General features: G+C 39.6%; 2 protein-coding genes and 1 long non-coding RNA gene across 3 annotated transcripts in view; all 3 read right to left on the bottom strand.

The window, feature by feature from the left end:
• Positions 1–3,465, bottom strand: part of efnb3a (ephrin-B3a) — a 39,164-nt gene extending 35,699 nt beyond the window's left edge. The window contains exon 1 of the mRNA XM_059538780.1: positions 2,433–3,465. Within this exon, the coding sequence (XP_059394763.1) occupies positions 2,433–2,581 (149 nt within the window). The 5' untranslated portion in view covers positions 2,582–3,465. The remainder of the gene's footprint in view (positions 1–2,432) is intronic.
• A 1,004-nt stretch (positions 3,466–4,469) lies between these two features.
• On the bottom strand, positions 4,470–6,118 carry LOC132127054 (uncharacterized). Its single transcript, XR_009427481.1, has 2 exons — positions 5,330–6,118; positions 4,470–5,254 (listed from the first exon to the last, which is right to left on the bottom strand). It is a non-coding gene; the product is annotated as an uncharacterized LOC132127054 (long non-coding RNA).
• Positions 6,119–6,533: 415 nt separating this feature from the next.
• On the bottom strand, positions 6,534–17,321 carry LOC132126903 (GRB10-interacting GYF protein 1-like). Its single transcript, XM_059538492.1, has 25 exons — positions 17,037–17,321; positions 15,339–15,818; positions 15,141–15,204; positions 14,327–14,456; positions 13,516–13,611; positions 13,311–13,425; positions 12,850–12,952; positions 12,486–12,679; positions 12,202–12,419; positions 11,987–12,095; positions 11,614–11,772; positions 11,383–11,510; positions 11,074–11,305; positions 10,817–10,983; positions 10,308–10,405; positions 10,123–10,223; positions 9,963–10,036; positions 9,458–9,589; positions 9,171–9,374; positions 8,885–9,066; positions 8,649–8,806; positions 8,394–8,557; positions 8,265–8,309; positions 8,039–8,150; positions 6,534–7,694 (listed from the first exon to the last, which is right to left on the bottom strand). Exons 3-25 carry the CDS (start codon positions 15,173–15,175, stop codon positions 7,645–7,647), a joined length of 3,006 nt encoding a protein of 1,001 aa, XP_059394475.1. The 5' UTR covers positions 15,176–15,204; positions 15,339–15,818; positions 17,037–17,321; the 3' UTR covers positions 6,534–7,644.
• Between the last annotated feature and the right edge of the window lie 395 nt (positions 17,322–17,716).

Below are 17,716 nucleotides of genomic sequence, written 5' to 3'. Positions count from 1 at the left end.
TATTTTTTGATTTCCCATGAACCTTTATGTGGTTTACAATGAACTTGACTAATAGAATCAAAATCTAAATGTAATTAGAATCATCTATCTATGATACGTACAACAATCTCTTCCAAGTTCCAACTAGTTTATTACTAGGATTACACGCATGAATGCAAACTGACTAATACTCAGTGTTGGGAAGGTTACTTTGGAAATGTAATAGGTTACAGATTACAAGTTACCCTGTTTAAAATGTAATAGTAGTGTAACTTTTTCAATTACTTTATTAAAGTAATGTAACTAATTACTTTTGAGTACTTTTTGATTACTTTTCTAAATTTGTGAAAATTAAAGAATAATAAATGAAAGCATGCATCAACTTCAATACAGTTATCTAATAAGCATATGACGTATTCTGTGTACTAAACTCCTGAAACATTGGTGTTTTTTTAAACTGCTGTCTCTTTGTATATGATGATAGTTTTCTCAAAATAAGTAAAATGCACATGCACAAGTGACAGAGCAGTTCTAGAAATTATGTTTATGTGCTCGTGTACTCCTATATTGAGATGGCACAGGTTGAAAACACTGCGAGGTTCAGTAGGGTTTTGGTTGCACTTGGTGTGAATGACCCGGGTTCTAATCCACTGTGTGACACCAATGTGTCCCTGAGCAAGACACTTAACCCCTAGTTGCTCCAGAGGCGTGCGACCTCTGACATATATAGCAATTGTAAGTCGCTTTGGATAAAAGCGTCAGCTAAATGAATAAATGTAAATGTAAAATGTAGGCCTATGTGTAGAAAATGAAACCATGTCTTTGCCATTAATTTACAGGAGGGGCGGACTGGGAAAAAAATTCTGAAAAATTCAAACTCATACAAACAAATTCATGGACAAAACTATTTTTTTGTATGGACCTGACATAAAAAAAAGGTTTTAATCTTTAATTTGGGGACATGCAAAATAATTAAAAGTTCTCTCCTGAACTGCACCTTCACTTCCTTTTTTCTCTTCAGTCTCTTTATTTTGCCCTGTTATCCATCTCTCTCGTGACTTTAATACTCAAGATTGAACAAAACTATACTTTACAATACAATACTCTACAATACTACAATATCTTTATAGAAAAATCCTAATACTGTACACGAGTCATGTTTTTCCCTTACAAAAATTAACCATGCTTCTATTAGCCTATATAAAAGTAAAATAACCTTGTTTTGTTTTTGTTTTTTTGCAAATGGATTTGTATTTATTTTTAAATAAATACATTTGTAAAATAATTTTACATTTTTGGTTACCACATTTAAACAATAGTAACCAAGTGGATTTATAGTTAAATATTAAAATGTAAATTTTCGTAAGGGTTGTGTTGTTGTCTGTCGTAGCTCCACCTAAACCTATAAAAAATCGGAATTTTTTTCAGATAAATTACTACTGTAACATTACAACTGATAATAATGATGTCCTTTATATAGTATTTTGAGTGATGACTGAAGAGCAACGTGCTGCTGCTTGATTAAATAAATAAAAAAAACAAAGACAAAAAAGCATCTTTACAGATGAAACTGACCTGAAACCCTGAACAGGAGTTCTGCCTCTCTGCTCCAGCAGTCCACTGTATTCTCTCTCTCTCTCTCTCTCTCTCTCTCTCTCTCTCTCTCTCTCTCTCTCTCTCTCGCATTGATTACTCGGAGTCTGATCCAAACCGTTTGGCGGAGGCGCGGAGAGCGCCTAATAACAATTCATGACTTATTAGAGATTTAATTATCAAATGGCGGATTCGAAAATGATCGCTTTAGTACATTCGGCAGGCAATTATACAATAATGATATTAAATAGTGGGGCAAAATCGGCTGTCATGACACCGGGAATTGTCCCGGTTCTCCCGGTGTCCAGTCTGCGCCTGATTTCCACAGACACGCAGAATGTGCAAGTCATATATTGCATTTTTGGGGCTCCATATTCACAGACACTAGTCGATGTCATGTTTTGATTCAAGTGTACTGACCTACTTTTGATTTAGTCATCCAAAATGTGGCATATTCGTCCGCGTTAGGCATTTAGTTTTTATGACTGGATTCTACGAACCAGACTGTATTTCCTCATCCCGGAAATGATTAGGGCGGTATGTCTCAGAATAGCCAGTGCAATTTGGGAAAGATATCAGTTAAATCTGTATGTGGATGTGTGTAAATATTCAAATGTAATCCCCTTTGTAATCGTTACAAATTTCATAAGTAACTGTAATTTAATTACTCATTTTTTCGTAGTAACTGTAACTAATTACAGTTACAATAATTTTGTAATTAAATTACGTAACGCCGTTACATGTAACTAGTTACTCCCCAACACTGCTAATACTACAATTGATTCTAAATTGTATTATTTACACTACCACAGAGTTTTGAAGAAAAACGACTGAACGTTTTATATCAACCACCAACATACCTTCTGTTCAGAGAGTTCCAGTATACTGGCTCCATGTTGGTCGCATCAACTGCTAAACTCTCCATCAGGAAGATTAAGAGAATTCCCAATCCACTGACCCAGTCCGAGAACGCCATAGCCACCCAGGCTCCCCTCGTCTGGACTCCCATGTTCCTCAAGACAAATGCCTGGGACCTAATAGAGACAAAAGACTGGCGGAGGGTTGAACTTCACTAGATCCCTCTGCGCTTGAGGAGATGGTGTGACCGCAACATCCACATCAGAAAGTCTCGGAGAACAAATCTCTGAATGTTTGTAAAAGAAAGCAGATTCAGAAACATCAACCTCCTTTTTTCCATTCAAAGGAGTCAATGACCTCAACTGAAAGTCCCAAGTAATTTTCAAATTTGAGAAGGCAAAGCCATATGGTTAATGTATGAATCTGATTTGGGATGGATTTCAAACAATATTATGATTGTACATGGGGTGAAGTTAAATGTTTCAAAGCGCACACAGACTGATGCGGGGCGCCAGGTCCACTGCGGGTGATTTTTTAGAAATATTTCTCCATCAACCGCAGCATTAGCATTTCTGTCAGTGACTTGGAGTTGTATTTTTACTCCCGTTGAAAAAAAATAACACCCACCCAGTAGAAATAGTTCAATTTTTCGATGGACAAAGGTGTCAAAGATAGATCGTACTTTTAACGCTGGTGAAGAACACGCACCTGGTGTCCAAAATGAGAGGTCCAGAACTTTTCGCTCATCTAATATCCAAATTATGCACGCAAATATGATGTTCCAGTCCTGAAACAACAGTGAGGATGTCCACCAGCACTTACTTACCCAATTAATTACAGTCCGACAAGAAAAACAAGAAACAAAACCCGTTTAGGTCATTGTAAGGAGGTAAGTGGCAGTAATCGATAAAAGTCTACTGCAACAAATGCAGAAACGTTGTGGACAAGAAACGAGATATTCCTGTAGTCCATGGACACAACGCGTGCCGCTCGCGCTCTCCGTTTCTCTGCTGCTCTGCGATTGTCTGGCGCTTTGACTCGCGCGCCGGAAGCACTGTTGCCAGATCCCAGGAGAAACAAACAACCGATTCTGATCAAACAAGCCTAACCGAAATTGGCGAGCTCTGTTTTTCATTTCTAAAGGGTTAGTAGTTATTTATTAATTATGGGGAAGTCACTTCATACCTCCATAATTTCATTTATCAAGACATATATATATATATATAGATTAAATACAGTCTGGATTAAAACAGCTAAATTACAAACTTCCACGATTCGTATTTTATTAAATAATAGATAGTATATTAAAATAGTACATTTAAATTTTAAATAATACATAGCTATTTTCAGTTGTTTATAATAAGCGAACATGGCAACAGCTGTGGTGCGCGCGCGTGCTGGTGACTGGCGGACTCGGGGAGAGTTTGTGGATGCCGTCTTGAGAAAAGCTCCTCTCTGAAGTATTTTTCAATACTGTTGAATTTAAATGTCACTGTAGCTTTACGGCCAACAAATCAAAATAACTAAAATGTAACATGCGAAGACGATAGGGCTTGAGTCAAATTCAATTCAGTATTTCCAAGAAACATGGACTTTGCCTCAACTTTATTGAGGTAACAGTTAGCTCGAGGCACATCAGCACAAGGTTTGTGTATGTTAAACCTTATGCCTTATGTCTAATCTAAAATCTGTCAAAAACGGTACAAAAGAGTGATGCTGGGTTACCTTGGGGAATCAAATGATGGAGGTTTATGCGGTGCAGACTTAACATGAATCTAAAATTTGTTCCTAACACTATGATTGAAAGCACAATGATTTTTATCTTTAGTAACGTTAGTTTCATTTGGCAACAGGAAATCAAGATCTTACTATCCTCGAATCTTTATAATGTAACTCACTCCCTGAGGTCGTGAAGCAGAAGTGTGACTGTACTGCCTCATAGAGGAAAACAGCAGCAAAGCAGCAGTCAAATATGACTACATTTAAGACTAAACGAGGGTCTTAAGCCAACAATAATTGTAACAATGACAGAAAACAAATTCAGCTTTTAATTTTTTATTTTATTTTCAGTTTAACATTTTGATCTTCGCAAAGCAAAACTAAGCCCCATGTTCTGTAGGTACCCACCTAATCATTTAAAACTAAAAACAAAAAACCAATGCTGAACTGGTAGAGGAAGTCAAACTACCTTTTTTCTTTTTTTTTGTACTATTACAATTTCTTTTTCAAATTTCAGCATATACCAAAGTTCATCAACCATCAACCTATCTGTACATGTCAATAATTGCAGTTATTCACTTGAACATTAACATACCAACAATACATAGAAAACACCTAGTATGCTGAGTGAAGTCAACATAAGGGGAAATATCCTCAGACTCGGATTCCTTGAGATGAGTGGTGTACATATAGTCTCTGCTGATTTTTTCATGAGTGTTACATTGATGTTGGCCAGGGCAGTTCTGTTTTGTACAGTTAAGGCATGTGAAACACCCAAGATGATGGCCTAAGATGGACAGAACTCAACAAATGGGGACCAAAGTCATTTACATTATTTACAGGACATCCAGTCTCCACCTCACCCACAAGCGAGATGGGAGAATGTACGGGTGTCTTTGTACAGACACATACAAAGTCTCTTCACATGCATGAACACACCTAGTCTGTCTGTGGGTCCCGTTCTATGCTGTCAGGCGTAAGAGAGAAACAGTAGAGAAAGAGTTGTGGTCTCTTGCTAAATCCAGTTCGACGACATCATATGATGCCTTCTGGTGGGTGTGATGGTCCCAGCAGGGAGATCTAGGTTACGTCCATCCTGGAAGAACTGAAAAACAAGAACCAGATTAAACTACAATGTAAGTAAATTAAAAAAATTCAGTCTCGATCTGTCGCATCTCACCTTCTTCATTGCAGTTCAGCTGTTTCACAAGCATCCATGAACTTTATAATGTCAACAATTGCTGTAATACTTTCAATTTTTCATTGCATTGACATGCAATCATGTCCTTGAGATTTAGTTCAAGTGAAGTGTGAAGAACCGAGGAGAGTTTTGCTTCAGTTCATCTCCTCTCCAAACATTCATCACATCTAGACTCATCAACCCACAGCAGGGAAGTTTGTGAAGAAATATTATTGATAGACACGTCACATGAGAGTTTCTCTGCACAGTAATCTTCTAAAAAAGGCATAAAGGTTTTTTTTTTTTTTTTTTTAAATCAAACATTCAAAATGACCACCTTTTTTCCCCAAATGCTGTAGGAATATCCTTCATTTGATAGTGCTGCTGAGAGCAGTGGGGATCGCAGCTCAAAAGGATGCAAAAAAAACTCCATCCCTTAGGTATGAGGATGAACTGGATCCGCACGTATTCCCTGTGTGTCACGCTCTGTAGCACTAAATGCAGCTGGTTGCCACTCCTTTCAGACTCCAGTATGGCGTACGAGTTAGTGCTGATATCCACCTCTCCGTGCTTTGCTTTTGTTTGTCATTGTCTTTTGTTATTTTTCTTTTTACAAAAATATAATCCAGTCAGAATAGAGTGAAATACACTTAAAGCAGGATTTTTTCTCTCTTCTAGTCAAGTACCAAAATCTCCTCTTTTCTGATCCGTAGTCTCTTCCTATTCAGAGGATTCAGGTGAATAAACATTTATGATGCAAAACATAACATATTTCAATCCCAAAACTCATGTATTGGGGGGGGGGGGGGTAAATTCTTCAAAAAAAAAAAAAAATTAATAATTACTGCTACACAATTACTTGGCTCTCAATGGCCCTGTATCAAGAGCGCAAGTAACAAGACGACAGAGCAACATTTCCATCAAGATGTTGGGAGATGAACAGAATCTCTAGGTGCTGTGAGAAAGTTCTGGAAGAGCACTAGCAGCCGGAGACTGTCAACTTGATACAGGCCAAGCGCATCCCAGAATCTGACCTCTGACACTAGGCATATTCTGAATGGTGAGGCGTGTCCCGTTTATCTCAGAGACACTCAAGCCTTGTCTTTAGATACACTGTTATAGATAGTTTGTTTTGGAATACATTCATTCATAATACAACATCCTCAAGAGGCAAAAAAAGTACAAGGTAGCAGCCTAGAAAGTGCTCCAACTCAAAGTTCAAATACTTTGTATAGAACAATAAAAAAATAAATCATTCATCCTTTTTCAACAGCAACAAAAAGTAACACAACTGACATACAGAATCACAGTGCCCCAGAATCCACACACACTTTCTGGACAAAAGGCAACATTTCACATCGTGGACTGAGAATGAGTGAAAGGGGAAGAGTTGTAAAGTAGTTTGTGTACAGACAACAGAGGTGCTACATTTATACATCAAACACAAACCTACACATCCCGATTGCCCTCTTAGAACAGAGCCAAACGGGCCAAACAGCACCTCAGTCAGACTTTGAAACACTGGAGGGTAAAACGCAATGCTTGACTGTCCTATCGGTCTCTTTAAGAGCCTATGTACAAAAAAGCGCCAACACTACTTCTGTCCATTCACGCACACACTCAATAAAGTATAAAATTGGGTTGAACAAAATAAAAGCATGGCATTTGTTTTATACATGTCAGTAAGCAATAAAATTTGTGCAGGCTTCATCTCTTGCACACGCGCTCACAAAAAACCTATCCTAACTTTTTTTTTTTTTTTTTACTTTTTTTAAACAAGTGCAAATCTTCAAGTTTTCAATTTCATATTTTTATAGCTTTACCATGAACATAAAAATACAACAGTGTTTGTCTTTTAGGAGAGACGCTCAACTTCTCCCCAACGTTTCTCGACCTCCATGTTTGATACGGCGGAAACCGCTCTGTTCCTACCTCTCGTATGTATATTCATACAAATATTCTACACATAATATATGCAACAATATATTCACACATTTTTGCATTGTAAAAAAACAAAAGAAAAAAAACAAAAAAAAAACAAAGACAACTCCATTTCAAATATGAAAACATTAAAGTGCCATGGTTTAGGTAAGGTGCTTTACTGAAGGGAGGCAGAAGAGGATCTCCTCTTCACACCGAACCTCCCAATAACCTCCTTCTGCTCCTCTCACAGTGCAGAGTGAGAGAAAGAGGGAGAAAGAGAGAGGGGGCATGGACAAATATTGCCCGCCCCTTCCCTCACTGAGCAGTGCACATTCTTCTGCTGATTTGCTCCAGGTTTAAGGCCTCAGGTAAACTCAAGTAGACGGGCTGGGTCAGTAATCCTCCACCTGCTCCAGCTCACCTCCCCCCAGGAATGAGTAGCCTGCGGAGGTGGGAAACAGGAGAACAGAGGTTGAGAGGTCTGAGGGTTGAATTTCTACAAGAAATTTCCCATCTGGGAATATACTAATGACTAATTCATAAACTTTTCCCCTTTGAAGCAGGGCAGAAAATGCTTTTCAATAAGTACATCAGCAAATAGATCCTCTTTGTTAGATGAAGATCTCACTATGACCCAGACAGCAAGAATTTGACAAGGAGCCAGAATGCAGATTAAAAAAAACAGTAGTTCAAGGGTTATTCTGGGTAATGTATGCATGCTGATGGGTAAAGCTGAATGGAACCCAGTAGGGGTTCGTGAGTGTTTATGTGAGCGTGCACGCTAACCGAGGATACTGGGGTCAGAATGGAGCATCATGCTAGGCTTTTTCTTCGTTTTCACTCCCTGAGTGTCGTATACGCTGCCGCCCTTACTCATGTGAGCTGCCTGGAACATTGACTGTAAGAAAAAAAAAACAGGAAGACTTTAAACAATGGACTAATAGAAAATGAAAACTAGAAAATAATAAAGCAGGTTTTCTTTATAAATCCAGTAAAACGATATGTAATCTACCTGCAGGGGGAAGTTCATGTTTAATCCAGAGACTTCCTTGGACAGCTGTGGAAAGTTTCAGTACATTAAGACTCACCCAGTGTGGAGAATCGAACAAACGTTAAACAAGAAAAATCGTCCTTCACAAACCTGCTGCTGTTGTCTCTGGTGGTTCGCTTTCTGTTTGGCACGGCGCTCCAGGAACTGCTTGGCAAACTCTTTGGCTTCAATTGTATCGCCCAGATAAATACGGATAAAGTCATGAACTTCATATGGAGACTCCACCTCCTTCAGATATGCCACAATGGTGGGCACTATCAAGAAAAATACAAGCATGATACATTTAATCTCCATTTCTTTTGGAGAAGACATGCGAACGATGCGAACGGCAGATGTGACAGTTACCGTCCACTGAGGAGGAGTTATTTGCAGAGGTGTTGAGAGCGTGGAGCATCTGTTCACACCAAGTGGTGAAACCATCTTGAGGTTTCATCCCCTGAAGAAGCTTCAGAAGCCTATCCTCATCGTCAGTACGTTTACGCCGATTCAGCATGTATTGATCACTGAGAACACAAGAGATGTTTGGGGTGAACATTGTGTATAAAAACACTAGTTCAATTGAGTGAGTACAAATTGTCTACCTGAGAGAGGGACTGCTGTGGCTGTTCTTCAGGCTAATGCTGCGATGGCTGGCTTGATTCTTCATGGGCTCATCCCACATGCCCATAGCAGGGTTGCCACCTCCGACCTTCCCTTCCATGCCAGCTCCTGACCACATCCCAGATGGCCCATCACTCCACTGGCCCATTGTCAAACCTCCATGCTGAACGAAACAATGTTATAATGAACTAAAACAACAGTAACTCAAAACTATTTGCCAGCCATTCGGATACATATTAAACAATTCACTGCTCAAGATGTTTTTACCCTTTGCTGCTGCTGAGCTCTCTGCTGCTGCTGTTTGTGAAGTCTCTCTGCCTCCAGCTCCAGGAGTCCCATGCTCTTTCCAGTAGCTTTGCCCAGAGACAGAGCTCCTGCCTGGCTTCCGCTCCACCCTGTGCCCCCTGGCACACTCTGCTGCTGGCTCTGCTGCAGAAACTTCATAATCAGTTCCTGCTGCTGACGGCACTGCTGTAAAACACAAACATACTGTGTTACGCATCATAAAAATGTAAAAGTGCAACCGTTGTAGCCCAACGTGTCAATGCGCTCACCTGTTTTCGTCTATAAAGCTCCTCCTCCTCTCTCCTCTTCTGTTCCTCCTGCTGCCGGCGCTTTTCCTCCCTCCGTTTCCTCTCCTCTTCTTCACGTTTCCTGAGTTCAGCTTCACGCCTCTCCTGCTGGAGCTAACACACGGGCAGCAAGGGCTCAATTACCGAAAGAGCAATATGGGTAAAGTTCATTCATTCAACATGAAATGTGATCACAGAGAGAAGTGATTGATTGGTGACATCACAGTCATTCTGAAGTCAACTGAAGTTTACTTAAACTGGTACAAAACTATTTTTTTATCCGTAACTTCTGGAGAGTGATAGCACAGACACTGGACAAGATCCAGGCTATACACGGCTAAACCTTCATCTAAAAAATTAAGTAATGCTTTGGGATTTAGTCACCAATGAGCCCTTGATCAAGACAAGATCAATGCACTCTAGCAGGACAGACAGCTTTACTATAGCATAAGTTGAAGACACTTTCAAGATCACATATGTTACGTACTTTCTGCAAATGTTCAAGAGTTGGACCCTGAGTGGAGTTACTCATGGTTAAATCCCACAGACTGGTCTCAACGCCTACAACACAGAAGAACTAATGGTGTAACAAAAGCACAGCATAAAATAAAGTGGCTATTACGAAGCATCAATGCATCTGGTAGTACCTGACTGCTGAGAGCCTGAGGTAGGCATGTCCCACATGGGCCCGGTGTCTGGCACTGACATGGACCTGTTCATCGCAGGCATCATCCCAGTCTCCCCACACCTGAGACCCAAACACATCGCTCATAAACCCAAAACACAAGTATATACCTGGTCAGCTGATGCATTTACTGCTAGTCGGTGATACCTGTTCATGTGCTGAAATTTCATCTGAAGTTGTTGGTACAGGGCTGCAGTGGCAGCTTGCTCTAATTGTTTCTTCAATTGCTCCTGATCCATGTTCCCCTAAAGTAACAGAAAAGCAGAACAAAAACTTGTATCTCCATCCAACTAAAATACTTTATTTTGCACAAGTTTTAGGATTGGAGAGAAAAGAACAGTCAGTAAATGTCAAATGGGAGAATATGAGATCCAGAAAAGGCCTTAAAAGGGAATCGAATTTGGGTCATCTGTAACACGACCTCAATATGTCAGAGCACTGCCCTAAAAGGTTAAAAGCTCTTGACACATACTTGAATATTTTAAATATTAATAAATATAATAAAGCAACTCAAGGCTGTGCTTGATTTTACCATGGTTAACGATTTAAGAACATGGTGTAATCATTGTTTCAAAAAAGCCCTGAGTGGATTATTACTAATACATGGCACAAAGCATCATCAAACCCATTTCTGGATATTTCACAGTGTTCCTCACCAGCAGTGGAGGAGGGGAGGGGCCGGGAGAGAAAGGCACACGTCCCCACATCTTGATGACTTCACCCAGGGGCTGAAATCCCTCATCACAACCACGTTTGACCAGCAGGTTCATGGTGAAATACCCTGCTTGAAACCACTCACACATCTCCACTGTAGTGAATGGACCTGAAAGAGAGACAACCAATACAGCCCACCATTTAATGCCGGAATGAACACTTAAAAAACCTCCAAGATTAACGTGGTAGTCACAATCACCTTGAATCTCCCCTTGAGGGTCTTTGTAGAACCACTTCATTGCGGATTCATGGGACAGGGGCAGAGCACTGGCAGAGTGCGGGAGAGTGTGTGAGGTGGAGTGAGAGAGTTTGTGTGTGTTCGGGTGTGTGCGAGTGTGTGTCGCAGTGATGTGGCTCTCATGAAGAGCTTGAGTAAAACACTCCTCTTCAAGAGATGTGTCTTGCAGGGACGCCACCATCTTCTCAGCCTCCTTTAAAAGACAAATCTTTTTTATTTGACCTTCTATTGCTAGAGCAACAAAACAAACAAAAAAGCAAGCACGCTGACCTGCTGAAGGTGCTTCATGCCATCTTCCTCCTCGGTGTCTCCCCCTACTGTTGGAAGGTCAGTAACAGTGGTTGAGGGAGGAGAGGACCTCTGCATCAGAGTTGTTGTGCCACCTGCTGGAGCTGCATCTATCAAAACAAACTTAGTCTTGGTGAAGAGCTTTTAGCATTGCACGTTATTGGAACAAAATGGGAAAATGCACAAAAAGTTAAAAAGCAAGAGATAGAGAACCTTCAGATGGTTGGGGTGCAGGTTTTGAAGGAGGAGTGAGTATGGGTTTGAGAGTCTTTTCCTCTGCAACAGGCTGCACAGGGGCAGGAGTGGACACAGCATGAAGAGATGATGACTTTATGTCTCCATCACACACAACTATTGCTTCACATGTGTCCGCTGAAATACAAGAGAGGCGAGTTTAGAAAACAGCAAAAAATAAAAATAAAAAAAAGGTGAGGGAATACATCAGCTAGAGAAAGGGAGGATGTTAAACGTTTAATGTTCATTTAAAGTAATCTTGGTCAGAGCAAGTCAAAAGATGCAGAACAAAGGGGAACAGTCACTTTCTGGTAAATATATTGGATACAACATCAAATAAGACTTTTCTTACATTTATCAGCAGGACTGTCCTTCTTCTCTTGACCACCCTCCTCCTCTTCCTCCTCCAGAGCTTCAAATTCCAGTTCCTGGTCTTCAGGGATTGCATCTCTGGAGCTTTTCTAAAGGGTCACACAAACCTGATTTAATCCATCTCTTTACTTAACAGTCATGTGCAAGAATGCATCTGAAATTTATTTAAATAAAAGCATTGCGAGACAAGCAAACCTTAATGCACATGAAGGCTCCAGAAGAATCAAATGTTCCCATCTCCCCTTCTTCTTCATCGGTGCACCACTCAGGCAGGCCATCTCGCTCTTCCTCTCCTCCCTCACTTCCGGTCCTTCTACGTCCACCTTCTCCATCTCGGAAGTCAAAGTCAAACTTCCTACGACGGCCATCCCCACTACCGTGATCCCGCCAACCTGCTGAACGAGGAGCCCCGTCTAGATGAGATTAAAGACAAATTAAAAAAAATTATATAAATGAAAATAAAATAAAAGTGAATGTACCATCACGGCGGACTCCAGCAATCCTCCAGCTTCCCCCAGGTTCTGCCCCATCTTCGTCCTCCTGCTCTTCTCTGAGTATACGCCAGTTATCGCTGTCTGAGCGCGTGTAGTCCTTCCTTCCTCCTGCAACTCCCTCCTCAAAACCACCACGCCCACCATCACGCCTCAAGGGCTTTTCAAAGCGCCGCTCACCCCTGACATAGCAAATACTGATGATCAGCACAACAGAATATCTGACATCTAATCTGAGATTGACTGTTCATTATGTCTTGATGACTTTACGTTATACAAATGCATGTTATAAACATTGTTATTCAGACAAATATGTACACTGTATATAAAACTTTATGATGTATAAATCCACCTGTCATCCCAACTTTGACTGCGGTGCATCTCTCGTCCTCGGCCAAAACCGGCCTCTTCATCCACACTTCTTTGGTAGAATCCACCCTCTCCTCTTCCTCTCCCTGAACAAACAACATTTTGAAATACTTTATAAAATGTATATAATTCCATTTCCAACAGGAAACCCATCTACTTATAAGCTCTCTTTTACATCCATGCTTGGTTTATAATCACTACTTCTGGTGATTGTATTTAGGCTTCAAACTTCATAATTATTTTGATCATTTGTGAAGATTAACATGGTGAACAAAAGATGTAAGAATCATCAACATCTTTCGATCACAGAGCTTATTTTCTGCAATAATCCCAAAGCTGGTGGAAAAATCCTATTGGTTTTTTGTCGAGGCTGCCAGTATGAACCTCCAGGTTGGCCTACAAAAATGTCATCTGCATTAATTCACACCATTGGTCACAACCCACCTCGACCACCTCGAGTGCTTCCACGCCCTCTAGCTACACCTGTTGGTACAGCTCCACCTCCTTTACCCATAAGCCTTAGCACAGCCACACTGTTCACAGACATGGAGAAGTTTCTCTGAAAGATGAGGGAAATAAAAATCAGTGTTATACATATGACAATCAATATATAAAAATTTGACCCATGACTACAATATGCATCACTCACCTGCTCCTCCTCAGTCAGGGGCACCAAGGCCAATGGCTGCTGAGGCTCTTCCTGCAGGATAGCAGCGAACTCCTTATCCTGCATGTCCTCAGGGATCTGAACACGCAAACAAAATCTCAATTAGGTATGTAATCGACATACAATTATTGACTCTTATATCAACACTTGACCTACTATAATGAAAAGGCCCTTGCCTTATACAGGTGGCCTGTTCGGTTGTGTAATGGCAAGAATCTGGCGATACAAAACGTATCACGATACAGGGGTTGCAATACGATATGTTGCGATACTGTAAGCAAGGTGATATATTGAGATAGTTCTTATTTTAGGAATAGGATATATTTTTAAGAAAGCTGCGACGCTACCACCCACTATGCCCCGCACAAAGGCTCTTCATGCAGGATGCGGCAAGCAGTGAAAGCGAGGTGGTGCCCGCGCCATAGTCGCAGGGTGGACGTTAACACAAAAGCCCAAATGATGCCACACTTTAGTTTTGTACAGGGACAGCGAACTATATTAACGCTTACATTAGTGGCGTGCCCTAATGCTAGTATTTCCGGTCACTGTTTAAGTTCAGAGATGAAGACTGCTACCTAGCGGTTGGTACATGAACTCAAAATGAAACAACAGCCACGAATCTTGTAGTTACTTTACTTTTTTTTATTTTTAAACATCCATATTCTGTTTTTTGAGATTCGATATAGTATCGCCAAAAACAAAATACACTATACGTGTATTGATATATTCTTACACCCCTACTGTTCAGTTTTATTTATTTTACTTTTACTGCAGGAGCCATGAGTCACCTCACCTTGTTATCTTTGACATAAAGTGCTAACATCTCCTCACGGCCATAGCGGTAGTCGGCCAACTTGGACTTTGGCATTGCAGGGGAAGGGGGAGGGGACGTCACACTCCCCCCTCTGGATAGTGCACGGAGCCTGAAGAAAACAGACATCGTTGTTATTATTTCCATCACCCATTTAAAAACAATGAATCATTCTGGATTCAAGAGTGTGTATATGCAGAAAATGACAGAAGAGATTGAGCTTTAATTATATATATATATATATATATATATATATATATATAAAGAAAAAGGGAAGAAAAAAAAAAAAAAAATCACACGTAGGGGAAACATCTGTTTCCTCATGTTGACACTTACAGGCAAGTAGAACAGAAGAAGAAAAAAATCATGTGGCAGTTCATTAATTTACTGCACTCTAAATATTTATCACAAAGGATACCAATAAAGGGAAAAGTCAGATTATGAAAAACACATTCTAAATGTTTATAAGTGCAAAAAACCTGTTTTGTTTTTAGTGGCGAAGAATAAAAAAAATTAAATTAGATCAATGGAAGAAGAAAAAAATTTGCTTTTTTTTGCCAAATTCCAGTAAAATATGTTTTGGCAAGTAAATAAACCAAAAATATTTGCCAGAGGGATTGGTAACTAAAACCGCTTCTCTGGCTAAAAGCTACGTCAGAAAATGAAAATGATTTTTTTGGGGGGCGGCAACATTTTTAATTTTGGATCATAGCTCCACAATTCCTGACCATAAATGCACATATGCACGAATGAGCATGTTAATTTAAAGTCATACTATCTGAAATACATATACTACCATTCTGGACCGAAGGTAAGAGTCTCAGCAGTCATATTCTATATGTCCAGAGGGCTCAGGGTTTCTGTTAACCAAAGGAAAATGAAATGAAAAATAAAGCACAGATTTTTGAATCTTATTTATCATAATCAGAAACACACCAAAATATGAGATTGAAATGATATAACAAGCATGTCTTCATGATGGGGAAGTGCGTACCTTGTCCACAGAACAGGACTGTAAAGGACCGGTATGAACGAGGGACAGGAACGAGCTGGTTCTATCAGGACCGGTACGGGGGTTCTGTGTGCTGAGGTGGTAATTCTAAACTCTGTATGAATATTATAATAGCTGCCAGTTTCAAAGAGATAAGGACTGATAGATATCTAGCCAGATATAAGACCTTCAAAAGATGGCATGCCACCCTAATGTACCAGTAACTTCAGATCTTTAAAAAACTAAAGATTCAGATATTTGAAAACACTTTAAAGAGAAAAAGAAATACACTATGGTTAAGAATTTGTGGCAGCATAAATAACAGCAACCGCTGCTTGAAAAACAAAAACAACTTGCAGGGCAGTTTGTTATGCCATAAATATTGCTGGCTAACTTCTCTCAATTCTTGATCTCTTTTACTTATATTATTATTTATTTTTTTGTGAATTATTGTTTCATAGCCAAGCATTCAACTCCAAACACCTGCAGAAACACACAAAAACAAAAAAACACTGATTGTTTTTTTGTGCAAAACATGCAAGCGCATCCATAAGACAGAGTACAGTCATATTTTAATTATCAATTTAACTTTTGGGTAGTTCACATTAAAATAAAAACATTTTCATTCAGTTTGGCCTCATGTTAATAGAAGTTGGATGGAGTATTTTTACATTTAAAAACTATTTTATCACTTCTCACTTTATCATCTTTAGGCATTATTTATTAACTATTTCATTTAGCTTTAGTAATTTAGCAAACACTTATCCAAAGTGACTTACAATGAAAGCATCAGATAAAAAAATAATATAAAAAAAGACATGCAAGTTTAATAACAGTACATATTAAATTTAAAATGCGCTTTAAAAAAAAATTCTGTTTATCTTTATTTTTAATTTCAGTTTAAATATATAAAATACACACATATTCTTAAATTGTAGATTTAATTGGATCAAGTTACCTCGTTAAGTACCTTGGAATTTTAAAAGTAGACCCTTCAAATATTACATGCACCAAAATAGCAGTTTTATTTGTACTGCATTTTCGACACGCATACTTTTCAGAGAGACAAATAAAACGAAACGGCTCTGGTCATGGACCATTCACACAAAACTTGAACAAAAACGGATAAAATTAAGACATTCTGCACTTTCTTTATAATTGACCACTCAGTGTAAAAAAACAACAAAATATTTTAGACACGTCACACTCGGTAATAGTTGGTGGTGGGATTAAATGGGTTAAGTAACATTTTGCAAAAGCCTAAAAGGAACTAAATAACAAAAAACGTCCAAAAACCCTTGTGTGAGAACTTTCCAAACTAGTCATGACTCCACAAGCAACAGTGTAACTCAACGCGAGTAACACTCACCGCGGTGTTATGCAACACAAACAAAGCAACACGCCTGAAACGGAGAGGCGTTTTCTAATGAAGGTAAATAAGTAATCTAATTAAAAACAATGAAACAAGTCCGAGACGTTTTAAGAGATCAAGAGAGCAGGAAACGAAGCAGTAACGTCTGATATCTGCTCGCGCTGCGCCTCGCTGCAGGCCTTCTCTGCTCCACACCGAGCCCTTCAACCATCTGCTACAGTGCGATTAACTCCGACGACATATGTGTGCGATTACCACTAAAATGTGATTACCAACAAATGCACAAAGCAGACTTCCCTTTAAAAAGTTGAAGATGATTTAGCACGCACCTCTTCTGCGAGCCTGCTGGCCAGCTAGGCTAAACTAGCCATCCACTGTTTTCTGCAGAGTTGGATCTTCTTTAAATAACTCACTCCTTTTGCACGAACGTGCTTCGCAGGAAGCGATGGTCTGAACTACTGGTATGTCTGTGTTTTCAACACTCGTCTTGTGTGAGTTCGATGCTGAATTCTTTATATATTTTCCCAGGTAGTTATCTGCAACGGTCGAAATGAGTTTTTTTTTATGTCTCGCTAGGTCGTCTTGTTGTTTGTGTTTTACAAAAATGGCTGTTGGACATGAACCACGTGAGAAATTCATCCAATGAATCGCGAAGTTCTTCTTCTTCTTTTTGTTTGACGCCGACTTGAAAACTACAACAGCGCATTACCGCCACCTACTGCTTAGCATGCGCGAGAATCACTGCATATATGCTTCTTCTTATTATTTTGGTTTTATGGCGGGTTGCGAACCAACTTCATAGGTGCATACCGCCACCTACAGTGATGGAGTGTGAAGAGAATGTACCGTATTTGGACCATCATTCAGAATACTACTTAAAGAAATGTCTTTAACTCTTAAGGATTGTAATTCATCTTTAAATCGATCGCTTTCTCTTTCATATGCTGTAGCCTACGTGTAATCATAACATGTTCCACTGATTCCTCTGTTAAACAAACATCACATAGTC

The sequence above is a fragment of the Carassius carassius genome, chromosome 45 (genome assembly GCF_963082965.1).
Source record: "Carassius carassius chromosome 45, fCarCar2.1, whole genome shotgun sequence".
In the NCBI taxonomy this organism is placed as follows: domain Eukaryota; kingdom Metazoa; phylum Chordata; class Actinopteri; order Cypriniformes; family Cyprinidae; genus Carassius; species Carassius carassius.
This window is presented reverse-complemented; position numbering and strand designations above follow the sequence as displayed.

Bases quoted from the DNA above. Each gene is read 5' to 3' on its own strand.
- LOC132126903 (XM_059538492.1), bottom strand. From the start codon at position 15,175: ATGACTGCTGAGACTCTTACCTTCGGTCCAGAATG. The intron at 12,680-12,849 runs GTGGATTTATAC...TTGCTATGTCAG, and splicing joins AGTCAAAGTTGGGATGACAG to GGGTGAGCGGCGCTTTGAAA. The intron at 10,037-10,122 runs GTACTACCAGAT...TCTGTGTTGTAG, and splicing joins CTCAGGCTCTCAGCAGTCAG to GCGTTGAGACCAGTCTGTGG.